At 45.9% G+C, this 25,388-nt stretch overlaps 1 protein-coding gene across 2 annotated transcripts; it reads left to right on the top strand.

The window, feature by feature from the left end:
- Positions 1 to 248: 248 nt before the first annotated feature.
- On the top strand, positions 249 to 24,357 carry vta1 (vesicle (multivesicular body) trafficking 1). 2 transcript variants are annotated; one of them, XM_034527240.1, is made up of 8 exons: positions 250 to 442; positions 9,276 to 9,370; positions 12,123 to 12,250; positions 14,045 to 14,120; positions 16,370 to 16,484; positions 19,253 to 19,483; positions 21,317 to 21,391; positions 23,108 to 24,357. In XM_034527240.1, exons 1-8 carry the CDS (start codon positions 352 to 354, stop codon positions 23,251 to 23,253), a joined length of 957 nt encoding a protein of 318 aa, XP_034383131.1. In that variant the 5' UTR covers positions 250 to 351; the 3' UTR covers positions 23,254 to 24,357. The 2 variants fall into 2 exon arrangements, with proteins under 2 accessions (XP_034383133.1, XP_034383131.1); XM_034527242.1 differs by lacking the exons at positions 21,317 to 21,391; positions 23,108 to 24,357 and adding an exon at positions 19,637 to 19,867 and having other exon boundaries at positions 249 to 442; positions 19,253 to 19,534.
- The last annotated feature ends 1,031 nt before the right edge of the window (positions 24,358 to 25,388 follow it).

The raw sequence follows: 25,388 nt of genomic DNA, 5'->3' as shown, positions 1-25,388 counted from the left end.
GTCCAGGCCAACGTGATAGTTGTGCATATAACAAAAACTATATATAGCGAAGGACTTGGACCGTATACAATGATATTAGAGGGACTATAATGAACATGTGTATGCTTATAGTCACACAGGTCACCATAATATGACGTCACACTCATAACACGCCCAGTCGGAACCTCTCCGACGAGTTTTACCGGTTAAAACGCGCCCCGCGTGAGCAGCGGTGACGTCATCCGTCCCGCGTCGGCGGCCGCTCCTATTGGTCAACGGACGCGGAAGTGAAGGAACACCAGCTCGCTTGACAACAACAGCGTTTCCTCGTCCTCAGAAGAAGAAGAAGACGAAGAAGAAGACGAAGACAACATGGCTCTCCCGGCGCAGCTGCGAGCCATCCAGCACCACCTGCGGACCGCGGCGGAGCACGAGAAGCGGGACCCGGTGGTGGCGTATTACTGTGAGTTACCGACCCGGCTTTGTTGACCTGAGCCCCGCAGCGGAGGAGCGTTCACCTGGGTCCTTAGACCGGGACTCAGCCCTGGTCCCGTTCCGGTAACGAGCCTCTCGGTCCTCCGGTCAGCTCCACGGGTCAAAGTTCATCAGCCCGCTGACGTCATGAGTCACAGTTATTAACGTGTACTCAAGTACACGTTTGAGGTACTTGTCGTTGCACCTGAGTAATGCCATGTTCTGCCAATTCATAGTTCTCCTCCACTACAGAGGTACATAGTACTTTATAAGGTACACCTCAGAGGTACATAGTACTTTATACTGTACACCTCAGAGGTACATAGTACTTTATAAGGTACACCTCAGAGGTACATAGTACTTTATAAGGTACACCTCAGAGGTACATAGTACTTTATAAGGTACACCTCAGAGATACATAGTACTTTATAAGGTACATCTCAGAGGTACATAGTACTTTATACTATACACCTCAGAGATACATAGTACTTTATACTATACATCTCAGAGGTACATAGTACTTTATACTGTACACCTCAGAGATACATAGTACTTTATAAGGTACATCTCAGAGGTACATAGTACTTTATACTGTACATCATAGAGGTACATAGTACTTTATACTATACACCTCAGAGATACATAGTACTTTATAAGGTACATCTCAGAGGTACATAGTACTTTATACTGTACATCTCAGAGGTACATAGTACTTTATACTGTACACCTCAGAGGTTCATAGTACTTTATAAGGTACACCTCAGAGATACATAGTACTTTATACTATACATCATAGAGGTACATAGTACTTTATACTATACACCTCAGAGGTACATAGTACTTTATACTGTACACCTCAGAGGTTCATAGTACTGTATAAGGTACACCTCAGAGATACATAGTACTTTATACTATACATCATAGAGGTACATAGTACTTTATAAGGTACACCTCAGAGGTACATAGTACTTTATACTGTACATCATAGAGGTACATAGTACTTTATAAGGTACACCTCAGAGATACATAGTACTTTATAAGGTACATCTCAGAGGTACATAGTACTTTATACTGTACATCATAGAGGTACATAGTACTTTATACTATACATCTCAGAGGTACATAGTACTTTATACTGTACATCTCAGAGGTACATAGTACTTTATACAGTACACCTCAGAGATACATAGTACTTTATAAGGTACATCTCAGAGATACATAGTACTTTATAAGGTACACCTCAGAGGTACATAGTACTTTATAAGGTACACCTCAGAGGTACATAGTACTTTATACTGTACACCTCAGAGGTACATAGTACTTTATACTGTACATCTCAGAGGTACAAAGTACTTTATACTATACATCTCAGAGATACATAGTACTTTATAAGGTACACCTCAGAGGTACATAGTACTTTATAAGGTACACCTCAGAGGTACATAGTACTGTATAAGGTACACCTCAGAGGTACATAGTACTTTATAAGGTACATCTCAGAGATACATAGTACTTTATAAGGTACACCTCAGAGGTACATAGTACTTTATAAGGTACATCTCAGAGATACATAGTACTTTATAAGGTACACCTCAGAGGTACATAGTACTTTATAAGGTACACCTCAGAGGTACATAGTACTTTATACTGTACACCTCAGAGGTACATAGTACTTTATACTGTACATCTCAGAGGTACAAAGTACTTTATACTATACATCTCAGAGATACATAGTACTTTATAAGGTACACCTCAGAGGTACATAGTACTTTATAAGGTACATCTCAGAGGTACATAGTACTTTATACAGTACACCTCAGAGGTTCATAGTACTTTATACTGTACATCTCAGAGGTACATAGTACTTTATAAGGTACATCTCAGAGGTACATAGTACTTTATACTGTACATCTCAGAGGTACATAGTACTTTATACTATACATCTCAGAGGTACATAGTACTTTATACTATACATCTCAGAGGTACATAGTACTTTATATTGTACATCTCAGAGGTACATAGTACTTTATATTGTACATCTCAGAGGTACATAGTACTTTATAAGGTACATCTCAGAGGTACATAGTACTTTATAAGGTACATCTCAGGGGTACATAGTACTTTATATTGTACATCTCAGGGGTACATAGTACTTTATATTGTACATCTCAGAGGTACATAGTACTTTATACTGTACATCTCAGAGGTACATAGTACTTTATACTGTACATCTCAGAGGTACATAGTACTTTATACTGTACATCATAGAGGTACAAAGTACTTTATACTATACATCTCAGAGGTACAAAGTACTTTATACTATACATCTCAGAGGTACATAGTACTTTATACTGTACACCTCAGAGGTACATAGTACTTTATACTGTACATCATAGAGGTACAAAGTACTTTATACTATACATCTCAGAGGTACATAGTACTTTATACTGTACATCTCAGAGGTACATAGTACTTTATACTGTACATCATAGAGGTACAAAGTACTTTATACTATACATCTCAGAGGTACAAAGTACTTTATACTATACATCTCAGAGGTACATAGTACTTTATACTGTACACCTCAGAGGTACATAGTACTTTATACTGTACATCATAGAGGTACAAAGTACTTTATACTATACATCTCAGAGGTGTATGTAGTACTTGTTGTCAACAGGATGTAAAGGAGGTACTACGCTACATCACTTAACACCTCTACTACATTTAGCAGATTTAATACTTGTACGGCTTTGAATGCAGGACAGTAGTGTAGTATTTCCTCATAGTGTGGTATGAGTACTTCTACTGAAGTAAGAGGTGGGTGTGTGTGTGTGTGTGTGTGTGTGTGTGTGTGTACTTCAACCAGCAGAGGTCCAGTTCTAGTCTCATGCAGCAGGTTCTGGTTCTGCTGGTTCCTCGTGGGCAGTTCATTCAGAGTCTCATCTCTAAAGAATGGACATTACCGTCCTGCTCGATCAACATTACTACACTGTGTTATACACACAACATTACTACACTGTGTTATACACACAACATTACTACACTGTGTTGTACACACAACATTACTACACTGTGTTATACACAACATTACTACACTGTGTTATACACACAACATTACTACACTGTGTTGTACACACAACATTACTACACTGTGTTATACACAACATTACTACACTGTGTTATACACACAACATTACTACACTGTGTTATACACAACATTACTACACTGTGTTATACACACAACATTACTACACTGTGTTATACACAACATTACTACACTGTGTTATACACAACATTACTACACTGTGTTATACACACAACATTACTACACTGTGTTATACACAACATTACTACACTGTGTTATACACACAACATTACTACACTGTGTTATACACACAACATTACTACACTGTGTTATACACACAACATTACTACACTGTGTTATACACAACATTACTACACTGTGTTATACACACAACATTACTACACTGTGTTATACACACAACATTACTACACTGTGTTATACACAACATTACTACACTGTGTTATACACACAACATTACTACACTGTGTTATACACAACATTACTACACTGTGTTATACACACAACATTACTACACTGTGTTATACACAACATTACTACACTGTGTTATACACACAACATTACTACACTGTGTTATACACAACATTACTACACTGTGTTATACACTCAACATTACTACACTGTGTTGTACACAACATTACTACACTGTGTTATACACAACATTACTACACTGTGTTATACACAACATTACTACACTGTGTTATACACACAACATTACTACACTGTGTTATACACAACATTACTACACTGTGTTATACACACAACATTACTACACTGTGTTATACACACATTACTACACTGTGTTATACACACATTACTACACTGTGTTATACACACAACATTACTACACTGTGTTATACACACAACATTACTACACTGTGTTATACACACATTACTACACTGTGTTATACACTCAACATTACTACACTGTGTTGTACACAACATTACTACACTGTGTTATACACACAACATTACTACACTGTGTTATACACAACATTACTACACTGTGTTGTACACAACATTACTACACTGTGTTGTATACACAACATTACTACACTGTGTTGTACATAACATTACTACACTGTGTTGTACACAACATTACTACACTGTGTTATACACACAACATTACTACACTGTGTTATACACAACATTACTACACTGTGTTGTATACACAACATTACTACACTGTGTTATACACACAACATTACTACACTGTGTTATACACAACATTACTACACTGTGTTATACACACAACATTACTACACTGTGTTGTACACAACATTACTACACTGTGTTATACACAACATTACTACACTGTGTTATACACACAACATTACTACACTGTGTTATACACAACATTACTACACTGTGTTATACATAACATTACTACACTGTGTTGTACACAACATTACTACACTGTGTTATACACACAACATTACTACACTGTGTTATACACAACATTACTACACTGTGTTGTATACACAACATTACTACACTGTGTTATACACACAACATTACTACACTGTGTTATACACAACATTACTACACTGTGTTATACACACAACATTACTACACTGTGTTATACACAACATTACTACACTGTGTTATACACAACATTACTACACTGTGTTGTACACAACATTACTACACTGTGTTATACACACAACATTACTACACTGTGTTATACACAACATTACTACACTGTGTTGTACATAACATTACTACACTGTGTTATACACAACATTACTACACTGTGTTGTACACAACATTACTACACTGTGTTATACACACAACATTACTACACTGTGTTATACACAACATTACTACACTGTGTTATACACAACATTACTACACTGTGTTGTACACAACATTACTACACTGTTATACACACAACATTACTACACTGTGTTATACACAACATTACTACACTGTGTTGTACATAACATTACTACACTGTGTTATACACAACATTACTACACTGTGTTGTACACAACATTACTACACTGTGTTATACACACAACATTACTACACTGTGTTGTATACACAACATTACTACACTGTGTTATACACACAACATTACTACACTGTGTTATACACAACATTACTACACTGTGTTGTACACAACATTACTACACTGTGTTGTACACAACATTACTACACTGTGTTATACACACAACATTACTACACTGTGTTGTACACAACATTACTACACTGTGTTGTATACACAACATTACTACACTGTGTTATACACACAACATTACTACACTGTGTTATACACAACATTACTACACTGTGTTGTACACAACATTACTACACTGTGTTATACACAACATTACTACACTGTGTTATACACACAACATTACTACACTGTGTTGTACACAACATTACTACACTGTGTTGTACACAACATTACTACACTGTGTTATACACACAACATTACTACACTGTGTTGTACACAACATTACTACACTGTGTTATACACACAACATTACTACACTGTGTTATACACAACATTACTACACTGTGTTGTATACACAACATTACTACACTGTGTTATACACACAACATTACTACACTGTGTTATACACAACATTACTACACTGTGTTATACACACAACATTACTACACTGTGTTGTACACAACATTACTACACTGTGTTATACACAACATTACTACACTGTGTTATACACACAACATTACTACACTGTGTTATACACAACATTACTACACTGTGTTGTACACAACATTACTACACTGTGTTATACACAACATTACTACACTGTGTTATACACAACATTACTACACTGTGTTGTACACAACATTACTACACTGTGTTATACACACAACATTACTACACTGTGTTGTACACAACATTACTACACTGTGTTATACACAACATTACTACACTGTGTTGTACATAACATTACTACACTGTGTTATACACAACATTACTACACTGTGTTGTACACAACATTACTACACTGTGTTGTACACAACATTACTACACTGTGTTGTACACAACATTACTACACTGTGTTATACACACAACATTACTACACTGTGTTATACACACAACATTACTACACTGTGTTATACACAACATTACTACACTGTGTTATACACACAACATTACTACACTGTGTTGTACACAACATTACTACACTGTGTTGTATACACAACATTACTACACTGTGTTGTACACAACATTACTACACTGTGTTATACACAACATTACTACACTGTGTTATACACAACATTACTACACTGTGTTATACACAACATTACTACACTGTTATACACTCAACAAAACAATTAGGTTTAGACAACAACAACATCAGTTAGGTTTAGACAACAACAACATCAGTTAGGTTTAGACAACAACAACATCAGTTAGGTTTAGACAACAACAACATCAGTTAGGTTTAGACAACAACAACATCAGTTAGGTATCACCTTAGTTACCAGAATTAGCTCAAACAAGCTTCTGTTTTGAAGGATTTTTTTTAATGAATGTTTACATTCTCCTTCATGCCTCAGATTGAGATGTTTGTGAACACTTTAGGTATATTTAAGATGCACCAAGTACAGCCTCGTTTCCCACGAAGTAGGGCAAACAATCTGGGATTACTTCTGATATTATAGTGCGGGCTTCGGTGCAGCGGGGGTCTGCATCCGACCTAGTTGAGCTGTGACATGGGGGAGCTGCTGGAGGCGAGATGCATATGAAGAGATATGGAAAGCATACCAAATAAAAGGATGTTGGATCAAAAGCATGTGTCCACCGTGCTGACAGCTGTCAGAAGAAACCGGCACATGAGACAGGAAGCGGTTCTTACGTCACCATTTTACCAGGAAGTTGTTGGACAAGGTGGCATCAGGCCTCCGGTTCTTTAAAGTGAAGTCAAAGCTTTAGTGTTAAAGCTGCATTCTCTCTCCTGACCACCAGGGGGCGACTCCTCTGGTTGTATAGAGATGCTTCAAATCGACACTTCACAAACCAACATTATTGGCATTATTGATCACAAGAACATAGATATTTTTATTCATTCTCATAGTTAATCATGCTGGACGTTAAAATGTAGTGATAAGCGGTTTGTAAAGGATCAGTTTAGATTAACATCAGAGAGGATTGTCTGAACCAGAACCCGGTCTTCATTTTATTAAAATCCCGTTTCATTCATAGTTGTATTCCCACTCCTTACCTCACACACGCAGTCCCGTCACTGACCACCAGGGGGCTCTGAGGGAACCCATCTGGAGCCTTCTGGTGGTCTGCGTCCTCCCAGCTGGCAAAGCCTTCTGTAAATGCCGTCGAGGTGTCGGAGCACAAAGGAGTCTCTGTCCCGGGACGAGGCCCGTGAAGCGGGTCTTTGTTCTGCTGATGCTGAGCAGGACCAGGACTCTACCACGGACCAGGAAGTAGAAGAACAAGAACATGACTAACCTCTTCAACCCCAGAAGAGTCCACAGAGCTGCTTGTTGTTTACGTGTGTTTGTTGACAGTTCCGAAGGTCACGGGGGGAGGACCGAAGGTCACGGGGGGAGGACCGTAGGTCACGGGAGGTGGACTGTAGGTCACGGGAGGTGGACTGTAGGTCACGGGAGGTGGACTGTAGGTCACGGGGGGAGGACCGAAGGTCACGGGAGGTGGACTGTAGGTCACGGGAGGTGGACTGTAGGTCACGGGAGGTGGACTGTAGGTCACGGGGGGAGGACCGAAGGTCACGGGAGGTGGACTGTAGGTCACGGGGGGAGGACTGTAGGTCACGGGGGGAGGACTGTAGGTCACGGGAGGTGGACTGTAGGTCACGGGAGGTGGACCGAAGGTCACGGGAGGTGGACTGAAGGTCACGGGGGGAGGACTGAAGGTCACGGGGGGAGGACCGAAGGTCACGGGGGGAGGACCGAAGGTCACGGGGGGAGGACCGTAGGTCACGGGAGGTGGACCGAAGGTCACGGGGGGAGGACCGTAGGTCACGGGAGGTGGACTGTAGGTCACGGGAGGTGGACTGTAGGTCACGGGAGGTGGACTGTAGGTCACGGGGGGAGGACCGAAGGTCACGGGAGGTGGACTGTAGGTCACGGGAGGTGGACTGTAGGTCACGGGGGGAGGACCGAAGGTCACGGGGGGAGGACCGAAGGTCACGGGAGGTGGACTGTAGGTCACGGGGGGAGGACTGTAGGTCACGGGGGGAGGACTGTAGGTCACGGGGGGAGGACCGAAGGTCACGGGAGGTGGACCGAAGGTCACGGGGGGAGGACCGAAGGTCACGGGAGGTGGACCGAAGGTCACGGGAGGTGGACCGAAGGTCACGGGAGGTGGACCGTAGGTCACGGGGACAGGACCGAAGGTCACGGGGTGAGGACCGAAGGTCACGGGGACAGGACCGAAGGTCACGGGGTGAGGACCGAAGGTCACGGGGACAGGACCGAAGGTCACGGGAGGTGGACCGAAGGTCACGGGGACAGGACTGAAGGTCACAGGGTGAGGACCGAAGGTCACGGGAGGTGGACAGAAGGTCACGGGAGGTGGACAGAAGGTCACGGGGGGAGGACTGAAGGTCACGGGGGGAGGACTGAAGGTCACAACCCCTGCAGGCGTGTGAAGAAAAGCATCCCAACACGAAGCTAGCTGAGGGATTGTGGGAGTTTGAGTTCTGACGTGTCGTGTGTCTGTTTCATGTACCCCCCCCCCCCCCCCCCCCCCCCCCTGCAGGTCGACTCTACGCCATGCAGGCCGGCATGAAGCTGGACAGTAAAACCCCCGAGTGCAGAAAGTTCCTGGTGAAGCTCATGGACCAGCTGGAGACGGTGAGTCAGACCTCCTGAAGCCTGTTCCTCTCCCTTTAAGGAACACGTCCAGGAGAACCGGAGAAACCACCTCATGTCTGTTTACAAATGAGCTCCTGGAAAGACGATGAGAAGAGAATTCTGGGTAACGAGACCGGCCGCTTGTTGAGTCTCGTTAAGAAATCCAAATGACACAATTTGACATTTAGATTATTATTTAGTTTGTCCTAAAACTTGTTGACTTGTTACACCATGAAGGAAGAAGTCGGCCTATTAATACATAAAATCAACAGAGTTGGACAATTTGATGAAATATCTTCTAAATGTTGTCCTTTATTGTTATTGTCATCTCGCTTGTTTTATTTTATTAGGAAATAAATAATTGTATTTGATTTCAATATTTTCTTTTATTAAACATATTTCTGGGGGGTGTTAGCGGTTTTAAGTATTATAAGCTGCTTAGAGCTAGTTTCTAGTTAAGTTTGGTTAACTTAAACGGCTCATAATTCATTTCAAATATCTGTTTTTTCAAGATTTCATTTGAACCCACCAGTTATGTTACTATTTGGAACTTGAATGCACCACAGTGATGATACAGTTTGGAACTTGAACGCACCACAGTGATGATACAGTTTGGAGCCTGAACGCACCACAGTGATGATACAGTTTGGAGCCTGAACGCACCACAGTGATGATACAGTTTGGAGCCTGAACGCACCACAGTGATGATACAGTTTGGAGCCTGAACGCACCACAGTGATGATACAGTTTGGAGCCTGAACGCACCAGTGATGATACAGTTTGGAGCCTGAACGCACCACAGTGATGATACAGTTTGGAGCCTGAACGCACCACAGTGATGATACAGTTTGGAGCCTGAACGCACCACAGTGATGATACAGTTTGGAGCCTGAACGCACCACAGTGATGATACAGCAGGTCTGATGCAGAGACTTGTGTTGGACATTTATGTAAAGTCGCTGCTTGTCAACAGGAGCTGAGCCAATTAGCTTTTATAGAGTTAGGAGGAGGACAGGAGAGAGGAGGAGGAGAAGGAGAAACAGGACAGGACAGGACAGGACAGGAGAGAGGAGGAGGAGGAGGAGGAGGAAGAAGAGAGGAGGAGGAGGAGGAGGAGGGGGAGAGGAGGAGGAAGAGAGGAGGAATGGACAGGACGGAGGAGGAGGAGGAGGAGGAGGAGGAGGAGAGGGCTCAGTGTCCCAGCGGGGATCAAACAAATTAGCCGAGAGGAGCTGCAACACATCATCATGTCTTCAGGTTTTATACGTGACAAACATCTAACTTCTGATCTCCAGTGTCGACATTTTTAAAGACTTGATAGTGAGAATAAACTCCTCCATGGAGGAAGAGGAAGAGGAAGAGGAGGAGGAGGAGGTCCCGCGGCGATGCTGGACTCTTTTAAGAGCCAATTAAAGGAAGCAGTGGACAAGGATGAAAACATACACACACACACACACACACACACAGGTTTTAACAGACGCTCCAGGGATCTTCATTACTGTCACACACTCAGGATGTCAACAGGACTCTCTCTCTCTCTCTGTGTGTGTGTGTGTGTGTGTGTGTGTGTGTGTGTGTGTGTGTGTGTGTGTGTGTGTGTGTGTGTGTGTGTGTGTGTGTGTGTGTGTGTGTGTGTGTGTGTGTGTGTGTGTGTGTGTGTGTGTGTGTGTGTGTGTGTGTGTGTGTGTGTGTGTGTGTGTGTGTGTGTGTGTGTGTGTTATTCACAGATGGTTAGAGTTACTTTATGATCTGCGTGCAGTATTTTTACATTCTAGCAGTGTAAATAAATCTGTCCTCTGCACACTATGGTGTCCAGTTTATTAGGTACACCTACCAAATGGAGTGTGCCCGTACCTTTGGTCTAACACACTGTCGTCGTCGTGACTCCGCCCCTTTGTTTAGACAGTTTACATGTTGCTCTCCCAGTCACGTCCTTATTAAACCAGCTGGTCCATGTGTGGTGGACTGGAAGCTTTTACAGGTCTGGAGCTGGAACCAGAGAGGAACATCTGGGTTCCCCGAGCTTCTTGGAACCAGCACGTTGAGCTGCGACGCTGGCCCTTTAAGTAAAACACGTACGGACTTGGTGAACGAGTCATCGGTTCTCCATAACTGGACCCTTCAGTAACGACTTGATTCTGATGGAAGCACTTCACCTTTTGTTGTTGTTGTTTACATTTTTATATTAATCACTTAAAGTTTAGTTTCCTTTGATCTCAGACGCTACATGTTCCCCGACCAGGTGTCCTTCCTTCATCCTGCACTCAAGCCACTGGTCTTACATTCCTCTGACTCTCTCTCTCTCTCACACACACACACACACACACACACACACACTCTAAGCCTGTGGACAGTGTGTCCATTCAAGTCAGGGTCCACCTGCTGTAGGGAACCAGCGTGTTTGCTTTTAGTGGTTTTACAGGAAACCTGAAGCCGAGCTGGGCGCCGTGAGGGGGGAGGGGGGGGGGGGGGGGGGAGGGTTCATGTGTTCATAGGACAGATGGTGCATTAAGAGGATTCTCTCCTTTTTAATACCTGATATTAAAAGGATGATATTATACTTTAAGTGGTGCTGTTTAAACATGCATCTGACACATTGAACTCACTAGCTGAATATTAAACGAGCTGCTAGTCGATGAGATTAAAGTATTGATATGAGAAGTTAAACTGGGAAATGAGAGAAGAGGTCTCACTCTGTTGGATTTGTTGGAAATATTTCAAAAAATCTTTTTTTTGTGTTGCCTGTTTCCAGATGAAGAAGGAGCTGGGGGACAACGACTCCATTGGCCAGGAGGTGGTGGGTAACGCCCACATCGAGAACTACGCCCTCAAGATGTTCCTCTACGCCGACAACGAGGACCGCCAGGGCCGGTTCCACAAGTAAGGAACCCATGTGAGGTCTATCTATCCATCCAACAGGCTCTCTGATGGATGATGTCATCCATCATACTTAAAGAGGCGGGCCTTTAAGAACTCAAATTTAAGTGATTGGTTAAGTTGAATTAAAGGATTTCTTTCACTGGATGATTGTGAAATGTTCAAGCATAGACTTCTATACAACCAGAGGAGTCGCCCCCTGGTGGTCAGGAGAGAGAATGCAGCTTTAACACATGAAGCATAGACTTCTATACAACCAGAGGAGTAGCCCCCTGGTGGTCAGGAGAGAGAATGCAGCTTTAACACATGAAGCATAGACTTCTATACAACCAGAGGAGTCGCCCCCTGGTGGTCAGGAGAGAGAATGCAGCTTTAACACATGAAACATAGACTTCTATACAACCAGAGGAGTCGCCCCCTGGTGGTCAGGAGAGAGAATGCAGCTTCAACACATGAAGCATAGACTTCTATACAACCAGAGGAGTCGCCCCCTGGTGGTCAGGAGAGAGAATGCAGCTTTAACACATGAAGCGTAGACTTCTATACAACCAGAGGAGTCGCCCCCTGGTGGTCAGGAGAGAGAATGCAGCTTTAACACATGAAACATAGACTTCTATACAACCAGAGGAGTCGCCCCCTGGTGGTCAGGAGAGAGAATGCAGCTTCAACACATGAAGCATAGACTTCTATACAACCAGAGGAGTCGCCCCCTGGTGGTCAGGAGAGAGAATGCAGCTTTAACACATGAAGCGTAGACTTCTATACAACCAGAGGAGTCGCCCCCTGGTGGTCAGGAGAGAGAATGCAGCTTTAACACATGAAACATAGACTTCTATACAACCAGAGGAGTCGCCCCCTGGTGGTCAGGAGAGAGAATGCAGCTTCAACACATGAAGCATAGACTTCTATACAACCAGAGGAGTCGCCCCCTGGTGGTCAGGAGAGAGAATGCAGCTTTAACACATGAAGCATAGACTTCTATACAACCAGAGGAGTCGCCCCCTGGTGGTCAGGAGAGAGAATGCAGCTTTAACACATGAAGCGTAGACTTCTCTTTAAAGAACCGGAGAACCCGGGTGAGAATAAGACGTTATTTAGAGGATCAGGAATCAGCTGTGATCTTTCAGAGTCATATCTGGACCTCTTATCACTTCATATTTACATAACTCCACGTAATTGGACATGTAGATGAAAGATAAAGAACACTGGTGCTTTCATCGGAACTCTGCGTCATCCGATATTCTCCTAAGACAACACGGAAGATTTATCTTGTTCAAATTAAATCAAATATTATAATCAGATGGATTGATGTCCTAAAACATCATGGAAGTCATTCAACAAGATGTCATGAACATTGTGTAGTGCCGAGTTTAAAGCAGCCACAGCCCACATTTACCGGGACTTGTTTGGGCTGATTTCCCATCATGACTCACACACACACACACACACACACACACACACACACACACACACACACACACACACACACACACACACACACACACACACACACACACACACACACACACACACACACACACACACACACACACACACACACACACACACACACACACACACACACACACACACACACACACACACACACACACACACACACACAGAGAGAGTTAAGGTGAGGAACATGAATGGCCTCCTTGTAGCTCCTGAGCAGCAACATGTCGGAGGAAGTTTCTTATTCCGTGTGTGTGTGTGTGTGTGTGTGTGTGTGTGTGAGAGTGTGAATATTCTCACCCAACGACTAACGTTGTCTCCTTCCTCACCTCGACCCTCCAGGAACATGATCAAGTCTTTCTACTCAGCCAGTCTGCTGCTGGACGTCCTGTCTGTGTTCGGTGAACTGTCAGAGGAGGTAAGATGAAGGTTTTCATTGATGGTCGATAATCATCAAACACCAGATTACAGGAAGTCCGTAAAATAAAACCAGCTGCAGCTTTTCATCTTGTCCACTAGTTTGCTCTCCGGCTGATAACGAGTGAGCCGACCAACAAATACATTTAATCTAAATAAACCAGAAGAACGACTTTTAATCTAAATCAGAGGATCTGTAACTGAAATCTACTTCAAATGAAAGGGATCTCCATTTGAATGTGAGACACACAGCAGGTCTTTCTCCACTTTGTGTCACCCAGAAGCCTTTAAAACATCAACAGGACACACACACACACACACACATTCACACACATTCACACACACACACACACACACACACACACACACACACACACACACACCAGACAATGGGTCCTCAGAGCAGCCGGTGCTGAGAGTTCTGCAGACAGACGGATATCTAGAACCCAAACAATGGGTCCTAGATGAACCCATTAATGTTCCAGTGGGTTAATCTAGAACCCAAACAGAGGGTCTGACCCTGTGGGGGTCTACCCTGTGTGGGTCCTACCCTGTGGGGGTCCTACCCTGTGGGGGTCCTACCCTGTGGGGGTCCTACCCTGTGTGGGTCCTACCCTGTGTGCGTCCTACCCTGTGTGGGTCCTACCCTGTGGGGGTCCTACCCTGTGGGGGTCTACCCTGTGTGGGTCCTACCCTGTGTGCGTCCTACCCTGTGGGGGTCCTACCCTGTGGGGGTCCTACCCTGTGGGGGTCCTACCCTGTGGGGGTCCTACCCTGTGTGGGTCCTACCCTGTGTGCGTCCTACCCTGTGTGGGTCCTACCCTGTGGGGGTCCTACCCTGTGGGGGTCTACCCTGTGTGGGTCCTACCCTGTGTGCGTCCTACCCTGTGGGGGTCTGACCCTGTGTGCGTCCTACCCTGTGTGGGTCCTACCCTGTGGGGGTCCTACCCTGTGGGGGTCCTACCCTGTGTGCGTCCTACCCTGTGTGGGTCCTACCCTGTGGGGGTCCTACCCTGTGGGGGTCTACCCTGTGTGGGTCCTACCCTGTGTGCGTCCTACCCTGTCGGGGTCTGACCCTGTGTGGGTCCTACCCTGTGGGGGTCCTACCCTGTGGGGGTCCTACCCTGTGTGGGTCCTACCCTGTGTGCGTCCTACCCTGTGGGGGTCTGACCCTGTGGGGGTCTACCCTGTGGGGGTCCTACCCTGTGGGGGTCTACCCTGTGTGCGTCCTACCCTGTGGGGGTCCTACCCTGTGGGGGTCTGACCCTGTGGGGGTCTACCCTGTGTGGGTCTGACCCTGTGTGCGTCCTACCCTGTGGGGGTCTGACCCTGTGGGGGTCCTACCCTGTGGGGGTCTGACCCTGTGGGGGTCTACCCTGCAGAGGATCGCAGTGACCTCGTCCATACCTGCAGCTCTGACTCCTCCCACTCACCATCTGTCTCCCTGCTGTTGAATCCAACACCAGACCGGGTCCAGGACTTCATCGGCCCTTCACGCTGCAGAGAGTCTCTAACAGTTCTCTACAGAGGCCAGATGTGCATTCAGATCAAAGGAGCTCTTTGGAAACTCTCCGTCTGGACTCTGACACGAGTCTGGAAGCCTTCGAGCGGCGTGGCCGAGTTCTGGAGGGCTGGCGGCTTCATTTGGGGAACGGCAGCTTTTCAAAACCACCAACAGGACCAGATCTGTCATGTTTCATGGAGTAAATGTGGATGAGGATCCAGAGCCTGCAGGACCGCTATGTACGATATATCAAAGGGAGCCCCGTTCATTTAACGTGTTCGGGGACACAAAACATAATCGGATCAATGGAACTCCCATATTGACGAACCTCAGACGTCCCCCATTGGTCCTCAGCTTGAATCTGGCTCTGAGGCTGAGAACCCTCTCGCCCTTATTTATTGATCTTTTCCATAACTTCACGGTGACGTTAGAGTTCCACCGGCGCTCCGGTCCCATTGTTTCTAATCTGCTGAATACACTTATCAGTCCGGAGCAGAGTCCCCCCCCCCCCCCCCCCAGTGACTGCCCCACTTCTTAAACCCGGCCCCTGCTAACTGGGATTAAAACGCTTATTGGGTGACGATTAGACGTGTTTTTGACACATTTTGTTTCTTTAATATTTTAACATGCAACCAAGTGGAAAAAGTTTAATCGTAAGTTGTTTTTTTAGAGACTTTCACTTTGAAAAACCTCTAAATTGATTAAATATAAATGTTTACCTCCCCTCCCCCCCCCTCCTCTACCAGAACATCCAGCACAGGAAGTACGCCCGCTGGAAGGCCACCTACATCCACAACTGTCTGAAGAACGGCGAGACGCCCGAGGCCGGACCCACCGGCATGGACGAGGACGGGGAAGCAGGTGTGTGTGTGAGTGTGTGTGTGTGTGTGTGTGTGTAGGTGTGTAGTCTGAAGAACATGTCGCCTGGTCTCATCCGGCATTTGTAGAGAGAGAGTTATCTTTCTCTGACCTTTATGGCATGCAGACTCTGGTCCCAGCCGTCCTATAAAACGTGACCTTTAGACCTTCAGGAGAAAGGAACCCGCCCTCCATCCAGAGGAGCTTCACCGAGTACATTACGCAACCAAAGAGTTGCTAAAGTTCATTGCATTCTGGGAAGTATTCTGTGGGAAAGAAAACGTTGGTTTGGCTGTGACGGTTTCTTCCCGATGACCTCCCACTGATTGTTTTCTCATGCAGCGGCTGTTTGAGCGCTCCGATTTACCGACCGTCCTCAAAGCTTACCTGGACTTGTCTGTTGGCAGGTCCATGTGGAGATGGCGTCTGACCTTTTACTTTCGTTTTTATTATTCTTATTCCTATGATCATCAGTCTCAAACTCACCAAACGCTGGCAGCTCGTCAGTCTCGGTGAAAATATCATCTGATGTAGACGTCACATTCGGGTTAGAAATAGTTGCTCTCTAGCGCCCCCTCGAAGTTGTACCGGCGACGCCCCTCACCCAAAATGTCCAATTGACTTGAATTTTTTTCACACGTCACTCTCCACCTGCTCAGACCCCTAAGCTCCGCCTACTCAGACTTTCTGCCATTTTGAATTTTGTGAAAAACACACAATTGGGCACTTCTCCTACACGCTGGTTCTGATTTACACAAAACATTTTTCGCTGTTTTTGACATGTTTCGCCGTGTGTGTGGAGGGTTCCTCAAGGTGATGTCATGTTTGTGGGCGTGGTCCAGCAGCTGGCCTTTACTTCAGCAATGAATCCATCAACTTAGTGACGCCGAACGATGCGTTCAGGGTCTGCTCCGCAGGGACGGAAACGTCGGCCAGCTCGTAGGTGTCTGTGTTTCTGTTTAGGGTCCTGAGCGCCTCCTCGAGGGCGGGGGAGGGGTGACGCAATCTCTGGCCCTCCAAGGCACCGTGAAAGTGAGTCCAGATGCTGCAGAGTCCTGCTGGAGGTTTCACAAGGGTCACATGACTAGCTCCACATACTTATATGTGTATAGATCTCACTGGGTCTGACTGGATTGTTGGCAACCTTTTCAAAATGGTCCCTGAACACATTTTTTACAACCCCCCCCCCACGCGCACGCACACACACACACACACACACACTCCTCCCCAATTCTTTCCAGCCAATAGAAAGTCACAGCAGAGCAGCTGTGAGACAATGCTCTCTCTGTGTGTGTGTGTGTGTGTGTGTGTGTAGACGGGGGATCTATTGATTATGACGTCTTACTGTATTGATGGTCTACGTTGGTGAACCAGAGACCGTATGTAAGAACCCAGCAGGTCCAGTGGGACAGAACCAACTGGTCTGTGAATGTGAAACACTCGTTCTGCTCGTACACTTTAATCTCATCCTCATGAATTCGATTTGTTTCCCCTGAACTCACTTTTGGACGCTTGTCGGCGTGCGGTCGGAACCGGTCGGAACCGGTCCTCAGCGGGTTTAAGCTCCCTCTGAGGCCGAAGCCTCTCTCTGGGTTCTGTTTAAGGTGCTGGCTCCTGAGCAGTGAAGGCAAACGAGAGATCATCTATTCTGATATCATTTTTAACATCCTAAAGACTCAGAGTCCAGTACGACATCACGAGACGCTCACAGCAACGGATGTGAATAAAGAGAACAGGGAATTATTTCACTTTACTGTTGTTACAGAAACATAGTTATTATAATGTGTCTTCTCTCAGCAGGACGTATGATATCTTACAAAACAATTGCTTTTCCTGAACCTAACTAAGCAAACCTAAAAACTAAGTAAGTGTATTATTTTAAGACAATATATTTATGTGACAAGCGGAAGCTGAAACGTTCACGACTGAAGCGAGAGGGGAACCAGTTGGACCAAAGAGACGGTCTTTGGTGAGTCTGGTTCCGGTCCAGTTCTTGAGATATTAAAAACTACAGAAGAGAATGGAGTTTCCCAGTTCCTCCAGCGGCGTCGTTCCCAGTTCCTCCAGCGGCGTCGTTCCCAGTTCCTCCAGCGGCGTCGTTCCCAGTTCCTCCAGCGGCGTCGTTCCCAGTTCCTCCAGCGGCGTCGTTCCCAGTTCCTCCAGCGGCGTCGTTCCCAGTTCCTCCAGCGGCGTCGTTCCCAGTTCCTCCAGCGGCGTCGTTCCCAGTTCCTCCAGCGGCGTCGTTCCCAGTTCCTCCAGCGGCGTCGTTCCCAGTTCCTCCAGCGGCGTCGTTCCCAGTTCCTCCAGCGGCGTCGCCTTTGTGTTCTCATCATTCTCGTGGTGGTGATCATGTTTTAAAAAGGTCTCTAAAGGTGCGTTCACATCAAACGTTTGGGATCCAGGACCAGTCTTAAAGGTCTTCACAGGGTAGATGTCACTTAAACCTTTCGTCATGATTATAGAGAGAGACATTAAATATCAATACTCACGTTGGGCATCTGTGACGTTGGATGTTCCACTCTAGTAAATAACTGGAAACCAGCCTGAATTGTTGAAAAGATCGCGGATGCTGATCCAAAAGGCCTAGAACGACACGTCTGCAGCAACGGACGTTCCAGAAAAGGTCAATCGGACCAAATTCCACCAATCGGTAGTTGTTGGAACCACTTTTCACCAAGAAATTGGTCTTGTTGAGACCCTGTTCTGTAAGAACCCTGAACTGGACTGAAAACCGCTCTCAAACCTGTCCTCGTCTCTTGTCTGTCTGGTAGACGAGTACGGAGCAGGGGGATTCTCCCAGGGAGCGTCCTTCAGAGGAGGGCCTCCTTCAGGGTCCTTCGAGGAACAGGACCAGAGTCTGGGTCCGGGTGCCGGACCAGGGATCGGCTTCAGTCCAGGAGCGGGGCCATCTGGTCCCCCCACTACCAACTTCAATAACATCCACATCCCACCGGGGGCCCACGCACCCGCCAACACTCCAGCCGAGCTGCCTCCCCCCACAGGTATGTGTGTGTCCCCACAACGTCCTCTGAACCAGTGTCCCACAGGTACATGTGTGTGTGTGTCCCCACAACGTCCTCTGAACCAGTGTCCCACAGGTACATGTGTGTGTGTGTCCCCACAACGTCCTCTGAACCAGTGTCCCACAGGTACATGTGTGTGTGTGTCCCCACAACGTCCTCTGAACCAGTGTCCTACAGGTACATGTGTGTGTGTGTGTGTCCCCACAACGTCCTCTGAACCAGTGTCCCACAGTTACATGTGTGTGTGTCCCCACAACGTCCTCTGAATCAGTGTCCTACAGGTACATGTGTGTGTCCCCACAACGTCCTCTGAACCAGTGTCCCACAGGTACATGTGTGTGTGTGTGTCCACAACGTCCTCTGAATCAGTGTCCTACAGGTACATGTGTGTGTGTGTGTCCCCACAACGTCCTCTGAATCAGTGTCCTACAGGTACATGTGTGTGTGTGTGTGTCCCCACAACGTCCTCTGAACCAGTGTCCCACAGGTACATGTGTGTGTCCCCACAACGTCCTCTGAACCAGTGTCCCACAGTTACATGTGTGTGTGTGTGTGTGTGTGTCCCCACAACGTCCTCTGAATCAGTGTCCTACAGGTACATGTGTGTGTGTGTGTCCCCACAACGTCCTCTGAATCAGTGTCCTACAGGTACATGTGTATGTGTGTGTCCCCACAACGTCCTCTGAACCAGTGTCCCACAGGTACATGTGTGTGTGTGTCCCCACAACGTCCTCTGAACCAGTGTCCCACAGGTACATGTGTGTGTGTGTCCCCACAACGTCCTCTGAACCAGTGTCCTACAGGTACATGTGTGTGTGTGTGTGTCCCCACAACGTCCTCTGAACCAGTGTCCCACAGTTACATGTGTGTGTGTGTGTGTGTCCCCACAACGTCCTCTGAATCAGTGTCCTACAGGTACATGTGTGTGTGTGTCCCCACAACGTCCTCTGAATCAGTGTCCTACAGGTACATGTGTGTGTGTGTGTGTGTCCCCACAACGTCCTCTGAACCAGTGTCCCACAGGTACATGTGTGTGTCCCCACAACGTCCTCTGAACCAGTGTCCCACAGTTACATGTGTGTGTGTGTGTGTGTGTGTCCCCACAACGTCCTCTGAATCAGTGTCCTACAGGTACATGTGTGTGTGTGTGTCCCCACAACGTCCTCTGAACCAGTGTCCCACAGGTACATGTGTGTGTCCCCACAACGTCCTCTGAACCAGTGTCCCACAGTTACATGTGTGTGTGTGTGTGTGTGTGTGTGTGTCCCCACAACGTCCTCTGAATCAGTGTCCTACAGGTACATGTGTGTGTGTGTGTGTCCCCACAACGTCCTCTGAACCAGTGTCCCACAGGTACATGTGTGTGTGTGTGTGTGTCCCCACAACGTCCTCTGAACCAGTGTCCCACAGGTACATGTGTGTGTGTGTGTGTGTGTCCCCACAACGTCCTCTGAACCAGTGTCCCACAGGTACATGTGTGTGTCCCCACAACGTCCTCTGAACCAGTGTCCTACAGGTACATGTGTGTGTGTGTCCCCACAACGTCCTCTGAACCAGTGTCCTACAGGTACATGTGTGTGTGTGTGTCCCCACAACGTCCTCTGAACCAGTGTCCCACCGGTACATGTGTGTCTCACACACAGGAGAGTGGGGATCTTATCTGTGGTCAGATTATTATAATAATAAAGACTAAAGGGGACTCATGTTGCTGCAGTGTGGAAGACGAGAGGAAGACGATAAGTCATAAGAAGTCTCTTCTGAAGAACAAGTGTTTGACTTTAGATATTTCTGTGTGTGTCTGCTCACCAACAGAAGCAGTTAAACCGGTGCCTGTTCCCAGATCAGTGCCCCCTGTGGACCCCGCACTGCTCAACGCCCAGCAGCAGGGTAAGCACACACACACACACACACACACACACACACACTCTGTTTCCTTGTCTCCTCTCTCGTTTCCTCTGTTTCCTTGTCTCCTCTCTCGTTTCCTCTGTTTCCTTGTCTCCTCTCTCGTTTCCTCTGTTTCCTTGTCCCCTCTCTCGTTTCCTCTGTTTCCTTGTCTCCTCTCTCTCTAGTTTCCTCTGTTTCCTTGTCTTCTCTCTCGTTTCCTTGTCTCCTCTCTCTCTCTTTCCTCTGTTCCCTTGTCTTCTCTCTCTCGTTTCCTTTACTCCTCTCTTGTTTCCTCTGTTTCCTTGTCTCCTCTCTCTCTCGTTTCCTCTGTTCCCTTGTCTTCTCTCTCGTTTCCTTGTCTCCTCTCTCATTTCCTCTGTTTCCTTGACTCCTCTCTCGTTTCCTCTGTTTCCTTGTCTCCTCTCTCTCTAGTTTCCTCTGTTTCCTTGTCTCCTCTCTCGTTTCCTTGTCTCCTCTCTCGTTTCCTCTGTTTCCTTGTCTCCTCTCTCGTTTCCTCTGTTTCCTTCTCTCTCGTTTCCTCTGTTCCCTTGTCTCCTCTCTCGTTTCCTCTGTTTCCTTGTCTCCTCTCTCTCTAGTTTCCTCTGTTTCCTTGTCTCCTCTCTCGTTTCCTCTGTTTCCTTGTCTCCTCTCTCTCTCGTTTCCTCTGTTTCCTTGTCTCCTCTCTCGTTTCCTCTGTTTCCTTCTCTCTCGTTTCCTCTGTTCCCTTGTCTCCTCTCTCGTTTCCTCTGTTCCCTTGTCTCCTCTCTCGTTTCCTCTGTTTCCTTGTTTCGTCTCTCGTTTCCTCTGTTCCCTTGTCTCCTCTCTCGTTTCCTCTGTTTCCTTGTCTCCTCTCTCTCTCGTTTCCTCTGTTTCCTTGTCTCCTCTCTCGTTTCCTCTGTTTCCTTCTCTCTCGTTTCCTCTGTTTCCTTGTCTCCTCTCTCTACTGGAGAGATGTAATCTTTAGTTCTTTTACAGTTTCTGTGTGAACGTCACAACAAAATAATCGATAATAAGAAAAGTTCAGCCCGTTTTGAGCCTCAAACCGTGGCTTCAGACGTCCGCTCCGTGGGTTCGATACCGGACGGGCCGCCCGCTAACCGCTCCACTAACACACGTTGAATCAGACTGATCTGGATCTGTTCAGAGAGATGAGGTCAGAGGGAGCGGCCCGTCTCAGAGGTCAGAGGTCACCTGGCCGTCGTTATTAAATACTGCAGTACTGAGAGGCCATCAGAGGGACACACACACACACACACACACACACACACACACACACACACACACACACACACACACACACACACACACACTCTCTGGACTGGCATTTTACAGACCAGTCCTTCTTCAAAACCACTTTGCAGCAGCTACTTCTCCATCATAAATTACCCACAATCCCCTCAGTGACAACAGGTGATGTGTGCTGCGCTTCTTTAGACCCGGACTGTTCTGGTCCCGGTTTTATCAAGACCCGAGTCTTCTGTTAATGACCGGTCTTATATTCCATCCTTTATACATGTTACGGACTAAAGGTTTGACGATCAGGAAGGAACATCGTAGACAAAAGTGTTTCCTTCCCAGAGATCCAGATGAAACTTTCTTTCTGCTGTGAAGTCCGAATCAATCCCGTCTTTGTGCAGTAATGAAGAGTTCTGCTCCTCCGATCGGACCCTCGCGCTCTGACTCCCCCCTCTTCCTCCTCCCCCTCTTCCTCCCCTCCAGGCGGTGTCCATCTCACTCCGGAGGACTTCACCAAGGCCCAGAAGTACTGCAAGTACGCGGGCAGCGCGCTGCAGTACGAGGACGTGGGCACGGCGGTCCAGAACCTCCAGAAAGCCCTGAAGCTCCTCACCACCGGCAGAGAATGAAGCCTTTGTCCCCCCCCCCCCCCTTTTCTCCCCAGCAGCGCCGCTCTATCTCTCGCTGATCACACACACACACACACACACACACACACACACACACACACACACACACACACACACACACACACACACACACACACACACACACACACACACACACACACGCTCGGCGTCGGCGGACATGATGGAAATCAGTCTGCAACAATGGCCGCCTTGTGACGGACGCCGTGGCTGACGGACTGACTGCTTATTATTTATCAGAACCCAAAGATCAAAGCTCTGTTATTGACGACTGTTGACTCATTTCAGACGCATCACTGCACGTTGCATTAAAACAATTTTGAAGTTTGAAAAATTTAACAAGAATCTGTCTTTTTATGTTGCTGCTGTGGTCCCGAGCCAGGTGGCCCGTTAGCTTAGCTTAGCATAACGACAGGAAGTAGTGGTAACAGCCAGCAGTTTTTTCTTCTCTTCTCTCCCATCAGTTCGGGTTCTAAAGACTCGACGTGAGTCGGTGACGGAGGCCGGCTAGCGGTTTCCCCCCCCTTCCAGTTTTGATGCTAAGCTAATGGTAATTGTCCAGGTTGTGACGAGGGCTGAAAAGCCGAGAATATTTCAACTTTGTGAGATCGGGGGTTTGATGCTGACCGGACGCGCTGTGGCTTTTAATGTTCAGGAGATTGTTCCGTAACAGAAGTAAAATATCTCAACGCTGACTAACGGACCGTTTATTCTAGTTTATTCGGTTTATTCGGACTTCCTCCTGTTCTCCCGCCAGAATAAAACGACCACCAGGAGTCGCCGTCTTGTTTTTGTGTCGCTGATCAACCATGTGACGTGTAAAGGGGGCGGTTAGCTGACATGCTACGTGATGAGCTAACGGAAGTCACAGACATTTAAAAACAAATCTTTTTGTCTACATTTGAATTGAACTCTAATTTACCTTTTTCTGTTTTACAAAACATCTGTTTGTTGATTCTGTCTGAGAGCGGCGGCCATCTTTGTTTTTTATCGGGTATTATTATTTAACGTTTAGGTTTCTCTGAACTTCTCTTTTCACAAAGATCTCATCTGTCGGACTCAGTTTGAATAAACTATTTGAAATAATGCTCAACCGTCTCGTCTGAGTTTTTTTATTTAATATATTTGGTCTTTGAGAGGTTTTTATTGATTTTTCATTTTACTGGTTTGAAATGGAATCAATGTTCAGGTTTCTTTTGAATTTTACTTCATTTGAATTAAATACGGATTGAAACGTGTATGAAACAGAAACGTCAAAATGTAACAAATGTTAAAGAAACCTGCAAAGAACAACATCGAGTTGTTTATTTTAAAACTGATGAAGTTGATTTATTGTCATAAGTGATGTACTGTTTTTATATTATCTTATCTGTCTCTCTATCTGTCCTCCACATTCCTCCAGGTCTGTCTTTTCCATCATCTGCTTTTCAAATTAAAAGTCTTCCTGTCTTTCCTCTGTTTTCTTCCTGTTCGCTTCAGTAGAGCAAGTAAAATAGAATAATTAAATATTATCAGAGAAATATACAAATTGGTCCATAGAAAATCTTATTATAAATAATTATTAATACTATAATAGAGTATTAGTATTGCTAGAATTATTATTTTTATAGAGCATTGTATCGTTTGTCTAGATTTGTTATCATAGACTATTATATTTTGTTATCACTAATGAAACTCGTGTTTTATTAGTAATACGTACATTAGTAATCTGTATATTAGTAATACTTACATGAGTAATCTGTATACAGTCACTACCTGTCAGATGAATGAACTGTAGTAAAAGTACATTATTTCCCTCTGAGATGTACAAGAGTACTGAATTAAAGTCATCTGACTGGTTTTATTTTGAAAATGTCGGAGTACCTTGTTTTGTTGACCGGAAGTGCCCTGGTCCGTTCTGTGCAGCTTAACGCTCTTTCTGGAAGAAGCGTCTCCACCCCGCCGGGCCGTCCGGGCCGAGGAAGCGAACCCATCTCTGTCTCTGTCTGTCTCTCTTTCCCCCCTCTCTCTTTCTCTCTCTCTCTCTCTCTCTCTCCCCCGCCCCCTCTCTCTCTCTCTCTCTCTCCCCCGCCCCCTCTCCCTCTCTCTCTCTCCCCAGCCCCCACTCTCTCTCTCTC

This window comes from Cyclopterus lumpus, chromosome 24 (assembly GCF_009769545.1).
Source record: "Cyclopterus lumpus isolate fCycLum1 chromosome 24, fCycLum1.pri, whole genome shotgun sequence".
NCBI lineage: Eukaryota > Metazoa > Chordata > Actinopteri > Perciformes > Cyclopteridae > Cyclopterus > Cyclopterus lumpus.
This window is presented reverse-complemented; position numbering and strand designations above follow the sequence as displayed.